This window comes from Saprolegnia parasitica, assembly GCF_000151545.1.
Source record: "Saprolegnia parasitica CBS 223.65 unplaced genomic scaffold supercont2.148, whole genome shotgun sequence".
NCBI lineage: Eukaryota > Oomycota > Saprolegniomycetes > Saprolegniales > Saprolegniaceae > Saprolegnia > Saprolegnia parasitica.
Window position 1 is genome coordinate 31,270 of NW_012156542.1, and position 16,502 is coordinate 47,771.

Sequence of the window (16,502 nt, forward strand, 5' to 3'; positions counted from 1 at the left end):
CCGGATGACGGCAACGATGACAACAACCTTCCCACCGGTCCCCCGGATGATGATGACAACAACCTTCCCACCGGTCCCCCCGATGACAACGATGACTTTCCCACGGGCGAGCCGGACGACAACAACGACGGGGATGACAACAACGACTGGGACGACAACAACAACTGGGATGACAACAACAACTGGGATGACAATAACAACTGGGATGACCAGGACGGCGGTGACGACTGGAACTGGAACGGCGGTGACGACTTTTGGGGTCACTAAGCAGCTTTATGACGGTGTGATGTATTCAATGTACTACTCTTTGTGTGATGCAATACTTCTTTTGACAAGGGTCCACGTCGTGTGGACTTGGTGGTACAAATCCTACCTTGAACGTGACGCTACCCTTTCATAGAATGCTCTACAGTTGTGCTTGGCTTCGTAGGTTAGGAGGTGGTACATTAGGCGAAGGTGATTAAATAAGACGCTATTGATACAACTCAAGTAGACGGCGTCGCGAGCCAGGCTTCAACGACGTAGGCGACAAGGAGCCGCGACGTGACACTAACAGCGGTTGCAATGCGATCCAGGATCACATCCAGTGCAATGATCCAGTGCATCGCGGCAGGCACGCCGTTCGTACTTCCATCGGGCAAGAGGCACTGCCAAAGAAACAAAAGAACGACGAGTCCGCTGTGCGGCACGGGCGTGCAGAGCGAACCGCCGAGGCCCCCGAGGAGGACGACCAGGAGCGCGCTGCGGTCGACAGTACTCGATTCCGGCTCGTTGGTGAGCAGAAAGAAGAGGCTCACGACCAGATAGAGCACCGCGCCGTCGAGGTGCACGGCGGTGCCCGCTGGCAGCACGAGCCGAGCGACGGGACGGGACACGCGCAAGGTCTTGTCGACGTACTCGACGGCAAGAGGGAGGGCGGCGAGCGACGAGGCCGAGAAGAGACCGAACGCAATTGGGACGCCGAGGCGCAGGAGAAACGTTGGTATCGGGTTGGAGCGCGTCACTAACGCGGCCACAGCAATCAGCAGCGTCACGTGAAGAGCTGCGGCGACGACGAGGGCGGCGACGAGACTGGTCAACGCGGCGCCTTCGTGCGCCAGCGTCTCAAAGATGCTCGAGTGCTTGATATGCCGAGGCAAGAGGAACGCCGGTGCGTGGTCGAACGCAACGGCGTCGGTGGGGTTGAGCGCTTTCCACGGCGCCGGCGTCGGGTCGTCGGGCACGACAAGCGCGGCGCCGACAAGAAAGACAAGTGCCAGCGGTACACAGCGCGTGACCCAGTGCACCATAGTGACGCTGGCGCTGTTGAGTTCGCGGACGAGGCCCCACACGAGCTTGGACCGGGGCACGTGGGCGAGTGCGCCGCCGAGGAAGAGCGCGCAGATGATCAAGCTCACGTTCGTACCTTCGTCAAAGATGTCGAGGAGCTTCTTGGGCATGACAGCGTCAAGCATGAGCTCCAGCATCGACACGTCCGGCTCCGACGCCATCGCCATTCGCGACTGCAGTTTCTTGTCACGAAGCCCAAAGTACGTCGTGTCATCCTCTGGATGCATCGTGGTCTCGCAGCGGAGGACGCCGTCCACCAATCGAAGCATGGCCGCAGCATCGCTCGGACAAACGAGTTGGACGACGCCGTCGACGTCCGGAAGAAGGGCCGTTGCGGGATGGCGCAGCGTCCAAAAGCACGATGGAAGAAGGTACGTCGCCGTCACATAGCCCGAGAGCGCAGCAAGACCGTTCGTCGTCACAAAGCAGACGATCGCGAGGAGCGTGAGGCGCGTGCCGACGCCGCCAGCGACAACGTCGGCAAAGCCCACAATGACGTTGAGAAAGATCGTCGGGATGAGCAGACACGTGAGCGCCCGAAGAAAGAGTGCGCCGGGGAGGTGCAGCCACTGGACGACCGCGACGCGCGAGGCAATGGCGTCCGACTGGCGGCGAAACACGGCTTCGTACACGTCGCGATTCGGTGCGAGATGCAAGACGTCGGTGTAGAGGTCGTCGAGTGACGTCGCGACACTGCAGCCGTACGCGATCGCGATGCCGAGCGCGGTCGCCAGGAGGAGACCAGAGAGGCCAAAGTAAACGCGCTTGTACCATGTCGTCTGCGTCGACGGCGACCGCCAGATCGACGCGTAGTAGGCGTCATCAATCTCCTCGAGCAAGACGATGGACGCAGTGGGTGACGCCATGCTGAATCTCGAGTGGTTGCTCACAGCCAGGGTCAGTTAGTTTAGTTGACCTTTGGTTGTAGTAAGCACTTGGTGTGCTTGACGAAGCAGCGCGATGGACGACGGCCACACGTTGCGGACCATGACATGGTCCTGACCGTCGTCGCGTGTCAATATAATTTTATTCAAGGAATAAATGTGCGATACAACATTATAGTTCCGTAGCATGTTTTGTTTTATTAAAAAGACGCCGGCGAGCCCATCTGATTACACAATCACTTGGCCGTGAGAGACGTGGTCGGCGGACACCTCACGCAGGACGGGCACCAAGTGAGGGAGGGAATGGTGCGCCTCGAAGGCTAGCTGCCAAGTGTAGTAGCAGCAAGGAACCGTAAACGGTGATGGACCCATAGAAGTGAGCGAGGGTAGGGAGACGAAAGCTGGGAGATTTCCTCGACAAGTCGATGGGTGGCCTTAAAGCGTTAAAGCGTGGGCGTTGAAGGGTTAACGCTAGCTCCGAATCTCGTTCGGTATTCTAGGACTCAACTCAGGACTAGATGATGATGATTCGAGGACAGGCCAAACCTCTGATATCCCAGATTCTCGAAAGATTTTGCATCCAAACCTTGCACCAATGTGTCAGTTACACGGAAATTTGACGATTCGATGGTGAGAATATGACAATTGATTCCATACAACGAATGTTAGCACAACTATTGACGCGCTGTCCTGCGTTGCTTTGCTACATGACGAAGACCAACGAATGTTCCTTGCCGATCGCTTGGCATCCGCCGTCTCCAGGTTTTCCCGTACTATACCTTTAAAACATATATCTGGCTATGTTTTCAGAGAATATCCCGTCTTGATTTATCTCAAAACGTGCAACTCCTTTAAAACAACAAATAAAGATTGTTTCAAGGGAGTAGTACGAAATCGGCAATGTGGGAACTGCCAGCGCCAGATCTTGTGCATCATGAAGCTGCTCAAGGCGCTGCACGCGAACCGCGGGGTCCTCTCCGCGCCGTCCCTCTCGGCGCCTTATCTGCAAGAGACGTTGCCCGTGGCCACGCTGCTGCGCCAGGCCATGGCGCTCTCGCAGCGCCTGCCGCCGCCAACGTCGCCGCGCCCGATCGCGTTCGTCGCCCACCGCGTGTGTCGCATCGTCGCCCTACGCGAGGAGGGCTCATGGCGTCGTAGGGCCTCGACTACGTCCGCGCGCAGTGGGCCATCTGGCTCGCCAACCACATTGCCGTCCCGCTCGCGACGCACAGCGCGCCGCCCGAGCTCCACCACATCCTCCAGTGCGTCCTCGCTCTCTCTGTATTCTTCTCGTCGTCATCGTCGTTGTAGAGATTCGGGCGCGTCGCATGTGATCGGCCACCCGCTCATGGACACGGCGTCGCTGCCGGTGCCAACGATCGCGTATGCGACGACGCACGAGGCCGCCGAAGACGACCTCCTCGAGCGCCTCGACGCGGCCGCCGCCGACGACGCCATGCTGCTCTACACGAGCGGCACCACGGGCGCGCCCAAAGGCGTCTTGGCCACGCACGATAGCCTCTTTGCGCAAGTCCAGGACGTCATTCGCGCGTGGGAGATGAGCGACATCGACCGCGTGCTGCACTTTTTACCGCTGCACCACACGCATGGCATTGTCAACAACCTCCTCGCGCCGCTCGCTGCCGGCGCGCACGTCGACGGCCTCGCCAAAGCGTCGCCCAACGACATCTGGCACCGGTACACCATCACCGTCCTATCTTGTGTTTACAATGGACAAAACTAGTCTCTCGGACCCCGCGACAGCGCCGAGCGTGCTCATGGCCGTGCCGAGCATCTACATGTTGCTTCTCGAGACGCTCGATGCGATGGACGCGAGCTCTCGAGCCAAGGCCCTCGCCGGTGTGCGTCAACTGCGTCTCGCCATTTCGGGTAAAATCCACTGCGCAAAGTATCAGAACTGAGTGGCGTCATGAATAGGGAGCATGGCCTGCCCGGTCTCGATCCTCGAGCGCTGGAAGACCATCTCGGACGGCCACATGCTACTGGAGCGCTACGGAATGACCGAGTGCGGCATGGCGCTCGGAAATCCGCTCCACGGCGACCGCCACATCGGCTATGTCGGGCAGCCATTCCCAAGCATCCGCGCGCGGCTGGCGCCCGAGGTACGCAGCTACACCACTGTATCACGTGCTATGCCGACTGGAATACTGTAGACGAGCGAGCTCCAAGTGCAGGGCCCGACGCTCTTCAAGGTAGCCTTGACGTCCAAAAGCGGCGGTGGAGGATCCTCACCATGGCGACCAGGAGTACTGGAAGCGACCGGTCGAGACGAAGAAGGAGTGGACGGACGACGGCTGGTTCAAGACGGGAGATATCGCCGAGTACAACGCGTCGATTGAGAGCTACCGCATCGTCGGGCGTGCGAGCGTCGACATCATCAAGGTACAAGGATGCATTGTGCGGGATCGAAGCGTCGACCAGCTGCAATGCTGCTGTAGAGCGCAGGGTACAAGATTTCGGCGCTCGATGTCGAGCAAGCGGTGATGGAGCACCCGCAGATCATGGAGTGTGCTGTGTACGGTGTCGCAGACGATACGTGGGGCCAGATTGTGACGCTCGTGGCGCGCCCGTCTGACGCTATTTCAGGTGCATTGGCTCGCGTTGCAGGTAGCGAGGGACCTATGTGGGTACATGGATGTAGACGTGGCCAAGTTGTCGCCGCCCCTCGACGCCTTTCTCTCGGCACGCCTCGCCAGCTACAAGCGACCCCGCATCGTGCACCTCGTGCCGGCCATTCCGAAAAATGCCATGGGCAAAATCAACAAGAAGGAGCTGCCCGCGCTCTTTGATAAGGCGTAGCGACAAGGGATACATAGTTCTATACTAGTCGACTAGGCGTCAAACTCGTCCAAGCTATAACTCGACTCGGCGTGCAGCAGTGTCGCGTCCTACCAACCAGGTGTGGTGAGATGTGGAAGAGAGAGAGAGTGGCGGATACTACCGGTGCGAGTAGCTCGGCAGGATCGTCAAAGTCGTTGTCATACGACCGGTCGGACGGCAGCGGCGAGGCGTCCAATGACATAACGGACGAGACGCTCCCGCGCTTGGCGAGTGACGGCCGGCGGTGGTCGCCCGGCGGGGTGTACAAACTATCAAACGTGTCGTTCGTGACGGCATTGGACGCCAGCGGCAGACTCGGCATCGGCTCCACCGGCGCACCGTCGTCGCTATACCGGGCTGTGGTTTGAGAGTACTCATCGAAAGGGTTGTCCTGTGTTGGTAGCTTGTCACTGGAAGCGACCGGGTCGACGGTGCGTGGAGACATTGGTGCTGCGTCGGCGCGAGCACTGCCGTCGTCACTGTACCGAGGCGTGTTGTCGTCGCCGGCAGCACGCTCCAGCGGAAGTGGAGCAACTGCTTTTGCCTCGGGCGCCGTCATGGACGTCGACTCGATCGTTGCCAAGGTCGCAATTGTCGACTCTGGGTCCAAGTCACTGTAGCGGCTCGTGTCGGTGTCGTTGACTGTCTCGTCCACCTCGGTGTCCCCCATGGGTGTAAACATAGGTGGTGGGACGTTGGCGCCCGTTGACGGGGCTGCCAACGCGCTAGTAGCTACCGGTGGCGATGCTTCGTCGTCGCCGTACAACTCTGTGTCATCGTCGTACTCCGTTGCGTCGGCGTCGGTCGGCGGCGCACCCGATGGCACCGACAACGGATCGTTGCTACCGATAGTCGTTTTGTCCAGCGCAGTGACGGACGCTTCGGCGGGGGTCGTGTCAGCACTGACACTGCTGTATCGACCGGTGTCCAGATCGTTTTCGTAAGGGTCGTCTTCGTACACCTCGTCACCATCAACGTTGGCAGCCACCTTGAGCGCCGCTGATGGGGACGTGATATCGACAGCTTCCGTGTCCGTCGTATCTCCAGAGGTCGCTGGCTCCACGGGTTGTGGTGTCGTTGTAGTATCAGGTCCTCGGCGGTCCTCCGGCGGTGCTACCCAATACCCTTCGTCCCGGGCAATGTCGGTCGAGTACTCGTCCTCGTCGTACGTGCCGTGTGCCTCTATCGTCGACGGGGTGGAAGCCGATGCTTGCAGTGGTGCATCGACGCCTGATGCCAAGTCGCTTGCAACTGCAACGATACCATCGGCCCTGGTGTCGCCGGTGTTCGTCGGCGGAGAAGCGCGTGGCGACGCCACCACGCTCTCTGCTGCGGAAGGCGACTCGGAGCGAGGACTCGCGCTGCTGTAACGTCCGGTGTCCTTGTCGTCGTCCAAGTCGGTCGTATCTGGAACGATCGCATTCACTGGTCGTGCTATCGCTGCTACTGCAACAGCGTCTTGTGTTGACACGGTGTCGAGCTTGGCCGATGGATCACCGCTTGCTGACGGCTCGTCGTCATAGCCATAGGACACGTCGTCGCGTGCATCGTTGCCCGCATCGACGTCAGCCACGGCCGCTGTCATTAGAGGTTCGTCCAGCGCCGGCGGTTCACTCGTCGACGTTGGCTCTTGGATCGGTGCAGAATCGGCGTTGCTCAGCAACAATACGTCCGACGACGCCACAACGTCGGCAAGTTGGTTGATGGCTTCGTCCTCTCCCTCGACCGGTGGGGTGGAGGTGGATGGCGCGCCGGGCTCGCTAATCGCTACGGCCTTGCCACTGCCGTCGTTTGTTAAAGTATCTGGATTGAACTCGCCGTCGTCACTATACCGCGCCGAGAGTCCTTGATTGTCGCGAGCCGTCGGCAGCGCGTCTTGTGCTGCATTCGCGTGTGACGTTCCGTCGTTACCGAGCGTTGGTTCGCTGGTCAGCGGCATCGGCGGCCCGGCGTCCAGAGCACTGTCGTTCGCTCGAGGTGTCGACGCGTCGTCGCTGTACCGCGCTGTGCTACTGCGAGATGCACCGACAGCGTTCTCCGAAGGAGCCTCGTCGTCATCTTTGTCACGGTAGCTGTCTTGGATCGCATCCGTGTCGGTGGTGCCCGAATCGACGGCGTCTTTGGTTGCCGTCACCGACCGTGGTGATGTCGGCGCACTCTGAAGAAGTGCGTCACGATCCGTCATCGGTGACGCCGTAGCGTCCGACGGCGATTTGGTGTCGACCGTAGTAGATACTTCGTCATTTGTGGAGCGCGCCGAATTGTCAAACGCTTCTTCGTACATGTCGTCGTCTCCGTTGTCACTGCCACGGGCGCTGGGAACAGCAACTTCTGTGGTTGCCATGTGCTCGGTCGCGTCGGTTTTGTCGGTCCGTGTACCCTCATCGACCTCATGCGAGCTGTCGAGATTGTCCATGAACACACATGGAATGGTAACTGCAGGCGCGTTGCTCTCGTCGGATGTTGCGTCGGCAGCCAGCATCGACTCTGTTGGATCGTCGTCACGCATTGGTGGCTCACGCCCCGCAACATCTGTCGACAGCTCGGTAGGCACAGCAGCCCCGCCGTTTTCACCGTGGATTGGTCGACGGCATTTGACTCTTGCGTGGCTTCGACGATAGCAGCGTCCGCAGCCACGTCCATTGGGGGTGGAGTGCACTCCAATGCACCTTCACTACCGTCGTTTGTCGGTGCAGAGTCGGCCGCCTCCAACGACATTGATAGCTCGCCACATGACACCGCCGAGGCATCAACGCCACCCACCACCGGCTCGCGGTTGCTGGTATCGACGGCGATCTCGACCGGTGGCATTGACGCGTCGCCCGCACGATCGACAGTGTCGTCTACGTGTAGTGTCGCATCGTCGTCGTGCGTAAAGTCCGGAAGGCGGGGCGTGAGCTCAAAGTCGGGGCGTTCGTGGGCAACCCCCGCCGGTTGCAGCCGAGCAGTCGTCGTCGCTTCCGTCGCCATTGGTGCGTCGTCGCATTCGATGACGAGCTCTTCGCCGCGGGCGCTCGCTTTTTTGCATGGACTCGGCACATGCAGCGGCAGTGTCACATCGTCGTCCCCGTCGCTAACGTCGCGCGGCATATCAAAGTTCAAGGCCAACGGCGGCACAACACTGGCGGCGTCGATCTCGCCCAGAGTTGCCTCCGAAGACGCCGGGTCGAGGTGCATCCGATCGGTCGTTGGCAACGGCGACTCAAACCCGTCACCGTCGTACTCTGCCGGTGTCGACGCTCGAGCATACGTCAAAAGAGTGCGACTGGGTGTCTCGTCGGGTGCGACGGCAGCCATTTGTGTGCGATCGACACCGGCAGCCGACGACGGTGGGGAGTTTAAGTCATCACTGACGTACTCGTCGACCGGTGCATTCTCAGCGTCGATGGGCGCCCCCAATGAACGACCCACGTGTTCAATGACGCCGTCGTGGGACGTCGAGAGTGATCCAAGCGCGTCGGCAGCCTTTGGCGACGCAATCGCCGAATCGACCATCGGCAGGTATTCCTGGTGTTCCCGCGACGGCGGCGGTGAGCCAAAGTCGTCATCGGCATACTCGCCGCCGTTGTTTTCGTCGTCTTCTTGGATGGCCCGCATCACTTCGACTCGGCGCTCGGCCACCCGCTACGAGAGGTGAGTCATTTTTCACCAGCGACACCAACCTTTCTTGCTGCCCGTTGGCGAACGAGACATTGGATGTGCAGCGCTGCACTGTTCTTCTCCAAAAGGTACTGGCTTGACGTTAATCTCTGGTTCTGCGTCGCTTGTCGGCGCAACGCTACTGCCTACATACACCGCCATCATGTCAAATCCATAGATCGAGTAGATGCAGACTCTACTTTTTTGGCAGCGCGTTGCCGGGCGATACTCTGGATACGCACGGCAGCTCGGTCCTTGTCCGAGGCGCCAAACGAGAGCGACCGCGCGCGCAGTGGAGGGCGCATCGCCAGCCGCTTGGCCTCCGCCGCCTACACCTCACAATTACGTCTAGCCGACACGAGTGTGGTTCAATTTGGACTTTGATCGCAGCGCGCCGCCGGGCAAGGCACTGAATCCGCACCGCAGCGGCGTCCTTGCCGAGCGGTTCGGCGGGTGATTGGCTCTCGCGTCGGCGCCGCGCCACCGTCTACGCAAAAACGGCACCTTGTCAGCCGTGCGTACGAGGGTGCTGCACTGCCTTTTTGGCCGCGTGCTGGCGAGCTAGACACTGGATACGGAGAGCTGCTACGTCCTTGTCGTGCTGCACCGAGAGCGACGCTTGCAGCGCCCGCTGCTGCCGCCGCCGGTCGGCGACACGCTATGAATATAAGTCTTAAAGATGTTGGATGCGACAAAGGAGTACGGTTTTGGCCGCTCGCTGCCGTGCAAGGCATTGGATGCGCAATGCGGCAAGTGCAGTGTCGTATCGGTTGAACGTGCGTCGCGCCCGCTCTTGCCGCTTGGCCGCAACGCGCTACGTCGCCTGTTCAGTTGCACGCAAAGAAACGTGCCACCAACGTACGCGCCGCGCGGCCCGCTGCCGGGCGACGCACTGGATGCGAAGCGCCGCTGCGTCGCTGTCCAGCGACGGTGGCGCCGTGCATCGTCGAAGCTCGTTGCGCTTGGCCGTGACGCGCTACCGTCACGCCACGCTCTCATGCCGCTCAACGCGTAGCAAGCTACTGTACCTTTTTCGCAAGGCGCTGGCGGGCGAGGCACTGGATGCGAAGGGCGGCCGTCTCGTGGTCGACCAACAGGACGGGCGACGACACGCTCGTGAGCAGCTCGTGACGCCTCGCTGTCACCCGCTACGCACCAAAACGTCCATTCAACACGTCACATGGGATGAAGGATGGTTTGCCTTTCTTGCGAGGCGCTGGCGGGCCAAGCACTGGATGCGAAGGGCGGCGTCGTCAGCGCTAAACAAGTCGAGCGGATCAGGCGGCACCGACAGGCGTTGTGGTCGCGCGTCGTGGTCGACCGAGGAGGCTGCGCGCGCCACGTGGTCCAGATGCGCATGGGCATGACGGTCCTCGATGCTCTTCTACAGCGTAGACTCATGGTTCACATTTCAAAATCCCAAAATCTCAAAATCTCAAAAATCTCAAAAATCGCAACAGATTCGCACCGGTGCTTTGCGCTGGATGGTTTCAAACGCCGGCGTCATGTCGCCCGCACCGTCGGCTCGCTGGTCGACAACCGGCATCGCGACTGCAGGTTTTTTCTCCGTTCGTTTTTTGGCCATTTTCTGACGTGAGAGCCGTTGCCGTGACGCGCATTGAATCCTAATTCAAAGGTTTCTACCATGCTATGCAGCGCCAACGCACCGCAAAATGGCGGCGTCCTTGGCATTGACGAGCGCGTCGTTTCGGGCTGCACCGTCGGCGGTTTCCATCTACTTGCCTGCTATGGACATGTCATGCTGACATGCGTGTGGTACCTGCAGCACATGGTCCTCGTAGTCTCGCAGCTGGTCCGCGCTCATAAAGAGCGTCGGGTTCTTGCGCTTCTCTTGCTTGTGCCGGCGCAGTCGCTCGGCTTTTTCCCGCGACAGCTTTTGACGTGTGGCGCACTGGATCTTGAGAATGGCGTCGATATCGACCGGGGGCGGCTACGCATGCCACGTCAGCACATATAGTGACAATATTGTACATAGATGGATACCGCTTTGGACTGCGCAACACGTGGGACGAGGGACACGGGTGCCTAAGCGGGTCGTGAAACGTGGGTGTGATTGGGCGCTTCGTGACCTTGGTTGCCCGGGGGTGCTCGACAGCTGTGGCAATGGGACCTGCATAATTCGCTTGCTCATGGCTTCGAGAGCACACGACTACCTCGATGGACCGAGACGTGTCGAGAGCGAGGAGCAAGTCCTCGTCGTCGTGCTGGTTGATGGCGCTGAGGCGACGCGAAGGCGCAACGTCGCCCGCCGGGTTCATCACGTGGTCGAGCCGGACCAAGATGGATTCGCAGAGCGGGACCCACGCGCGTTCTAGCATGTCATTATCACTCTACGAGGTATAAGAATACCAAGGCCGCACCGTAGACAAAAGCGAGCACGTGCGGTCCGAACAGCGACATGATTTCGTCTTCCGTGACCACGGCCTGGGTCTCAACGGCCGATTGGGGCTCAAAGAGCTTGAGCTGCAGCACGCACGTCGGCTCGATCTGCGCCACGTAGAACGACACAAAGTAGGTCAATGCATGGTAGCTCCACGAGCCGCTAAAAACGACCGTGTCGGGCGACGGGTCTGCGCCGTCCATGCGGCAGTCGTCGTCTACGTACCACACGACATTCTTTCCACAACACATTCCTACACAAAAATACCTTGCAGCACAAACACGTCGGCGGGCCGCGACCCCGGGATGCGTTCGATCGTCTGGTCGCGCGCCTGCGGGTTGGTGTCGTCCATTTCCAGGTACATGAGGAGGTCCGAAGTGTCGGCGCTGGTTTCTGCGCCGGGTTCCAGTAGCTGGGACGTCGATGTGGCGCCCGGGTGGCCCTGCAAGCTCACCTACAGCTTCCTCGTTAGCTACGTCAAGCGAGAGAAAAAGGCGTACGGTTTCAAGCACCCAGGCGCAGAGGACGGCCGCGGGCGTCGAGATGGGCACCAAGTACGCGGGTCGGAACTTGTCGTTGGTCAGAAATGGACTCAGCGCTTTCATTTTGAACGCGGCGATTGGAGGACCTTCGAGAAAGGTGTGGAGGGTTCGAAGCAGCTGCTTGCCATTCGCAAGCAGAGTCCGGGCCGTGGACCAGCTCACGTCTTTGGGCACGAGGTCGCCGGGTGTGAGTAGAATCATAACGGTCGCCTACGACATCAAAACACGATAGTAGAAATAGGAACGAGGAAGAAGGATCGTGTGCATCACGACATACGACGATGAGCGCAACCACTTGTGGTGGAGCTTCGTCGCGGCTGAGCGCCTCCAGTTCGAGGTGTGTCACTGAGAGGTTCTGCAGCGTAAAGACAACTGGGTTGGTTTTCTTGGTCGGTTTCTTGAGCCGCTTCGTGGGCTTGGTCGCCTGTTGCTAGTCCACATTGCACTTTACCGCGACAAAATATGTGGATACCCCTGGCCGAGGCGGTTTTTTCTGGTGCGGGAACGACTCGGCCGAGACGCGCGGCTTGACCTTGGCGTACTTGGGATTGGTATACGGCGCGGTGACTAGCATACAAGGCTATGGAAGGCGCAATCCAGATGGATCCTCGCACCGTGGATGACGGTACTGGGTTTCTTCGCTGGCGGGCCGTCATGAACCGTGTGCATGAGGTCTTTCAAGGTCTTTGGCGGCGACATGGGCAGCGACGGCAAATGGCCCTTGCGCTTCATGAGCGGCGACGAGTCCATCACATGCACCTAGTTGGTTTTATATGCCATGGAGAACTATCGTTTTAAAACCCTACCCCGAGGGACGACTCCATCGGCATCGAGAGCAGCTTGAGTTGCATCTCGGCGCGCTGTTGCCATTGAAGCACCTCGAGCGTACTCATGCCACTGGGCGGTGCGGTCTCGGTGGTTTCGGGGACACTGGCGTCGGGAAGCACCTCGGGGGGGAATTCATTTAGATGAAGACAGCACCAGACCAAGAACGCGTCGGCCTGCGTGACAATGTCGCCGGCCGATGCCTAGGCGTATGCGTACACCATCAGAAAAAGAGGCGACAGTCGCGTGTACCTCGTTGGGGATGGTCGTGACGAACGGCGGGGACGTCATGCAATGCACGGGCTCGAGGTCGCGGCCGGGAATCGAAGTCGGAAGCATGAACGGGTTGCGAACCATGGACTCGGGCGCGACACCAAGCACGTCGGCGAGCCGGGGAATCTCGGCAAGGAAGTTCAGGTCGTCCAGCATACGGTGCAAGTAGCTCTTCCCGCTAAAAATGTACGTTTGCGGCGACGGGAGTTGCTAGCAACAACATCATCGTCCGTTCGACCCCATACAATACCTACCGACTGCCAGTCGTAGAGGGCTTGTACGACGGCGACCGACGCGTCGCGCGTCTGCAGCAGAATCGAGAGCAGCGAGTCGGCGTTTTGGACCTTGAGCGACGTCACATCTCCAATCGAGATGCGCTGGGCCACGCCCTTGAGACGACTCACGAGGCCTTCACGGATCAGAATGCTCTTCATGACGAGAATTTCGTGCTTTGGGTCCCTGCGCCGACAGGTCAAGACACTGAATGTGCAGAAAGGACATGTAGTACGTTGTCGGGACGCTCGACGGCTGCTGGCACCCAAAGGCCTCTTGGAGGTGGGCAATGTTGTGCTGGACGTCGGTCGCATGCACGTGCTTGTGTCCATGCTCGAGCACTTGCTTTGTTTCGTGGGCTTCTCGAATCTTGCTGTTGGTGTAGCTCAGCGTGTCCTTGAAGTCGCGGGCCAGGTTGGTGAGGCCGTACTCGGCTGGAAACGACGTGTTCCAACCAAACTCGCGCTTCTGCGTCGCGTTGAGCTTGGTCCGGAGCTGTTTGGGCTTGAGGCTCTTGGCGTCGCGCAGCGACTCCTTGGTCGGTGATCCGTGCCAGCCCATTTCCTCGCGCGTAAGTGCTACAAAACCAGTGAGCGAGCATTTAGGATGGAGGCGACTGTCAACCGTGGAATGGGTGGTTCATCACGGGCCGCGCGGGAATGGCCTTGTGCAGTGACTCATGGCTGCTCGCGGCCCGCGCCTTGGGCCGGTACGGGTAGTGCAGCGCCGATGCCATGCACCGAAATTTAGTACGCAACCGTTCGCGCTTCGCCCACGCGGATTGGCTGCGTCGAAATCCGTGCCCGTTTCGGTCTCGTTTCGGACATGTCCTGTTTTAAAAACGGCGCGTCCAACCAAAGGTCGTCTAAGGAATCCTTGGACCTGCTCGTTGGTAGAGCATGTACCAATTCAAGTGCGCCGCTAGCAGTGGTGGAATGCACTCCACATGCAGGCAACTCCACCGAGCGGACTTGCCGTTCTGGTACTGGCGAGACGAGCATAGAGAGTTGCGCGCAATGGATCATGTCTCTGGACTTTGGCCCACGGACAATCTATTCCTTGAGATAGTACTAAGGTACGGGTAGGTAGGTAGTGAAGGCGTCGGGCACGCATCGCTTCGCAGCTAACTCTCCAACACCAGGAGTCCAAAAATCGGGCAAATGTAATGCTGAGCTGACACCGTGGTCCTAATTAGGGGAAAGGGTGCGATCATGGACCGGCTTGTACCGGAAAGCCTTCGGTTGATAGCGACGTATGTAGCCGACGCGAGTGAGCTCGTCGCGTTCTTGCGTCTGCTGCCGACTGCTGCGCTCGGACCGTCGTTCTTGGCCCTTGTGGCGACCCGGCGCGTGCACCGCCGGTGGCCACGCCTCTTTATTGACGCCGACGTCGCTAGAGACGTCGACATCATGGCCCTCCAATGGCTCGTCGCCGCCGTGCATGTTTTGTCGCTGAAAACACTCCATGAGCTCACTGTTGGCGCACTGCTACGGCCACACATGCTGATTCATCTGGTGCCGCCGATGCACCCGTACAAGCTGCAGCACCCCGTGTTGCTCCGGATGCGATCGCGGCTCTGCAGTCTTGACCTCGCGATCCCGACGATGGAGATGCCGGCGCCACGTATCCAAGCGCTTATCGCGTTTCTGGCGGCGTGTCCTCACTTGCACCGATTGCAACTGGCGTGGAGCGTGCAGTTGCAGCCTTCGTTACTTCACGCCCTCGTGAACAATGAAGTCATTGGCCTCGGCTTGACCGAGCTCACGCTGCAAAGCGACGTCGCCTACGAGCTCCCAGACGCATTGGCAAACGCTTTGGCTGTGTGGATCGAACAGAGACGGACATTGACGTCACTGACGCTGGCGGGCCTAGCCATGACAGACGCCACCAGCGACGTCTTCTTGGTGACGCTCCTCGCACTACCCCAATTGACGGTGATGTCTCTACAGGGCTCGGCGGCGTTGGCCGCGCAGTTCTGGCGCCCACTGCGACTTCCATCGCAGCTTCGATCGCTCGACATTTCAGACTGGGACGGTCGCGCGTCAACCGACGTGATCACTGCGCTGCGCACCGTGCCGCACCTTCGAGAGTTTGCCTTACGCGGCCACGCCACCGTCGAGCTTCCGTTCGAGGTACCCCGCCGCTTGCACCGACTATGTTTGTGCGTCCGTCGGGTACCGTCGAGTCGGTCGTGGTGGGTGGCGCTGCCGTCGTCGTTGCACGAGCTCGAGCTGCAGCTGGGTCGAGGCAACGACGACGTCGCGCTGCTCGTAATGTGTCTTTTCCATCTCCACAAGCTGCAGCGATTGGCACTCAACGAGTCCAACATCACGTGTGACGGGGCTATCAAGCTCGCGTCGGCGCTGCCCCACTGCAAGGCGCTTCGCGTTCTCGGCTTGCGCCAGAATGGCATTGGACACGACGGCGCGGTCGCCGTTCTTTCCGCGCTCGCTTCTCTCTCGGGCGTCCGATACGTGGACTTGGCGTTCAACGCGATACCATCCACCAGCGCACTTCGATCGATGACATCTACTCCGGGGATTACGCTCGACCTCGATGGCAATACCGTGTAAAATGACACGCTATCTGCACGTAGACGCTAGCGTTTCTCTTTTATAAATGATGACCACGCAGGCAAGCTTCTTGGTCCAACCTACTTATTGAGCGTCTAGTATGGCGACATATATGCTGCGGAGTGACAACTCGTTGCCGCCGTTGGCGGTCGCCGAGAACGAGTGCGCTTTTCCGAGTTGGTATCGTAATGTGTTTCGTGAGCTTCTTCGTGTCCTGCTGCAGCGCAATCTCGGGCGCCTTCATCGACTTCGCCGGTGCCTTGGCTGACTGCGCCGTCTTGAGAAGCTCTGTGATTTCGGCCTGGGTCACGTCTTTCCAAGTCGGCGTCGGCCACGATCGGCGACAAGCGCGCCGCGAGCACGTTCAAGTTGGCGTCGGCCAGGTTGAATTTGTAGCGCGTGAGCATGAGTAGCAAGCTCACGCTGCTACGAGAGGCGCTGCATGCTTGCGCTTGCTCCATCTGTTCCAGGGTCAATCCTATGTTGCTGCATCGAACGCTATGTACGGGTATCTATCATTCGTTGATTTGGGTACAAGTAGTGAACCTAGTCCTTTCGCGGTGGTCATTTCATCTCGAAACAAACGTCCTGCAATGCATACGACCCATCAGCAAGCAAAGCCAGAGCGTCTCCGGCACTGCAGTAAGACACTGTTTACTGCAACACTGTATATATACACAACAGAATTCTATCCTTCAACTAATGGCCTTTCGTTCAGGCATCTATTCTTCGTCGTCGTCGTCATCATGGTGGTTGGACAGAAACGCCTTGTAGCAGCCCGCACCCAAGGTCGCGCCGACCATGGGCGCCACCATCGGCACCCAAAAGTAGTGGTTCGCGCCCGTAAAGACATCGGAGCCATACCCGACGAGGTACGTAAAGACGCGCGGCGCAAAGTCGCGGGCCGGGTTCAACGCATACC

General features: G+C 59.5%; 7 protein-coding genes across 7 annotated transcripts in view; 3 read left to right on the plus strand and 4 right to left on the minus strand.

The window, feature by feature from the left end:
- Nucleotides 1–4: 4 nt before the first annotated feature.
- SPRG_15072 (hypothetical protein) lies at nucleotides 5–267 on the plus strand (the record flags this gene model as incomplete). The annotated part of the gene is made up of 2 exons (XM_012354163.1): nucleotides 5–37; nucleotides 112–267. 2 exons carry the CDS (start codon nucleotides 5–7, stop codon nucleotides 265–267), a joined length of 189 nt encoding a protein of 62 aa, XP_012209553.1.
- A 218-nt stretch (nucleotides 268–485) lies between these two features.
- SPRG_15073 (hypothetical protein) lies at nucleotides 486–2,195 on the minus strand (the record flags this gene model as incomplete). Its single annotated transcript, XM_012354164.1, has 1 exon — nucleotides 486–2,195. The coding sequence occupies one exon, from the start codon at nucleotides 2,193–2,195 to the stop codon at nucleotides 486–488; it is 1,710 nt and encodes a 569-aa protein (XP_012209554.1).
- A 952-nt stretch (nucleotides 2,196–3,147) lies between these two features.
- Nucleotides 3,148–5,033, plus strand: SPRG_15074 (hypothetical protein; the record flags this gene model as incomplete). Its single annotated transcript, XM_012354165.1, has 9 exons — nucleotides 3,148–3,324; nucleotides 3,372–3,475; nucleotides 3,525–3,911; nucleotides 3,958–4,103; nucleotides 4,152–4,336; nucleotides 4,388–4,426; nucleotides 4,479–4,616; nucleotides 4,673–4,820; nucleotides 4,876–5,033. The coding sequence occupies 9 exons, from the start codon at nucleotides 3,148–3,150 to the stop codon at nucleotides 5,031–5,033; spliced, it is 1,482 nt and encodes a 493-aa protein (XP_012209555.1).
- Nucleotides 5,012–8,771, minus strand: SPRG_15075 (hypothetical protein). Its single transcript, XM_012354166.1, has 3 exons — nucleotides 8,717–8,771; nucleotides 5,176–8,678; nucleotides 5,012–5,122 (listed from the first exon to the last, which is right to left on the minus strand). The coding sequence occupies exons 2-3, from the start codon at nucleotides 7,561–7,563 to the stop codon at nucleotides 5,066–5,068; spliced, it is 2,445 nt and encodes an 814-aa protein (XP_012209556.1). The 5' UTR covers nucleotides 7,564–8,678; nucleotides 8,717–8,771; the 3' UTR covers nucleotides 5,012–5,065.
- Nucleotides 8,772–9,712: 941 nt separating this feature from the next.
- SPRG_15076 (hypothetical protein) lies at nucleotides 9,713–13,743 on the minus strand (the record flags this gene model as incomplete). The annotated part of the gene is made up of 18 exons (XM_012354167.1): nucleotides 9,713–9,841; nucleotides 9,895–10,077; nucleotides 10,162–10,318; nucleotides 10,361–10,428; nucleotides 10,474–10,644; nucleotides 10,698–10,739; nucleotides 10,868–11,025; nucleotides 11,075–11,311; nucleotides 11,362–11,548; nucleotides 11,595–11,846; nucleotides 11,914–12,066; nucleotides 12,109–12,203; nucleotides 12,251–12,395; nucleotides 12,443–12,664; nucleotides 12,714–12,944; nucleotides 12,989–13,193; nucleotides 13,243–13,585; nucleotides 13,632–13,743. The coding sequence occupies 18 exons, from the start codon at nucleotides 13,741–13,743 to the stop codon at nucleotides 9,713–9,715; spliced, it is 3,090 nt and encodes a 1,029-aa protein (XP_012209557.1).
- Nucleotides 13,744–14,488: 745 nt separating this feature from the next.
- Nucleotides 14,489–15,580, plus strand: SPRG_15077 (hypothetical protein; the record flags this gene model as incomplete). The annotated part of the gene is made up of 2 exons (XM_012354168.1): nucleotides 14,489–15,139; nucleotides 15,233–15,580. The coding sequence occupies exons 1-2, from the start codon at nucleotides 14,507–14,509 to the stop codon at nucleotides 15,578–15,580; spliced, it is 981 nt and encodes a 326-aa protein (XP_012209558.1). The 5' UTR covers nucleotides 14,489–14,506.
- Nucleotides 15,581–15,660: 80 nt separating this feature from the next.
- The window catches only part of SPRG_22346 (hypothetical protein), a gene marked incomplete at both ends in the record, with an annotated part of 1,535 nt that continues 693 nt past the window's right edge, over nucleotides 15,661–16,502 (minus strand). The window contains 3 exons of the mRNA XM_012354172.1: nucleotides 15,661–15,675; nucleotides 15,741–15,844; nucleotides 15,891–16,041. Of these exons, the coding sequence (XP_012209562.1) occupies nucleotides 15,661–15,675; nucleotides 15,741–15,844; nucleotides 15,891–16,041 (270 nt within the window). The remainder of the gene's footprint in view (nucleotides 15,676–15,740; nucleotides 15,845–15,890; nucleotides 16,042–16,502) is intronic.

Excerpts from the sequence above, each read along its gene's own strand:
- SPRG_15075 (XM_012354166.1), bottom strand. The coding sequence starts at position 7,563 with ATGCGTGACGACGATCCAACAGAGTCGATGCTGGCTGCCGACGCAACA. Across the intron at positions 5,123-5,175 it reads CTGCCGAGCTACTCGCACCG|GACGCGACACTGCTGCACGC; the intron begins GTAGTATCCGCC and ends CCTGGTTGGTAG.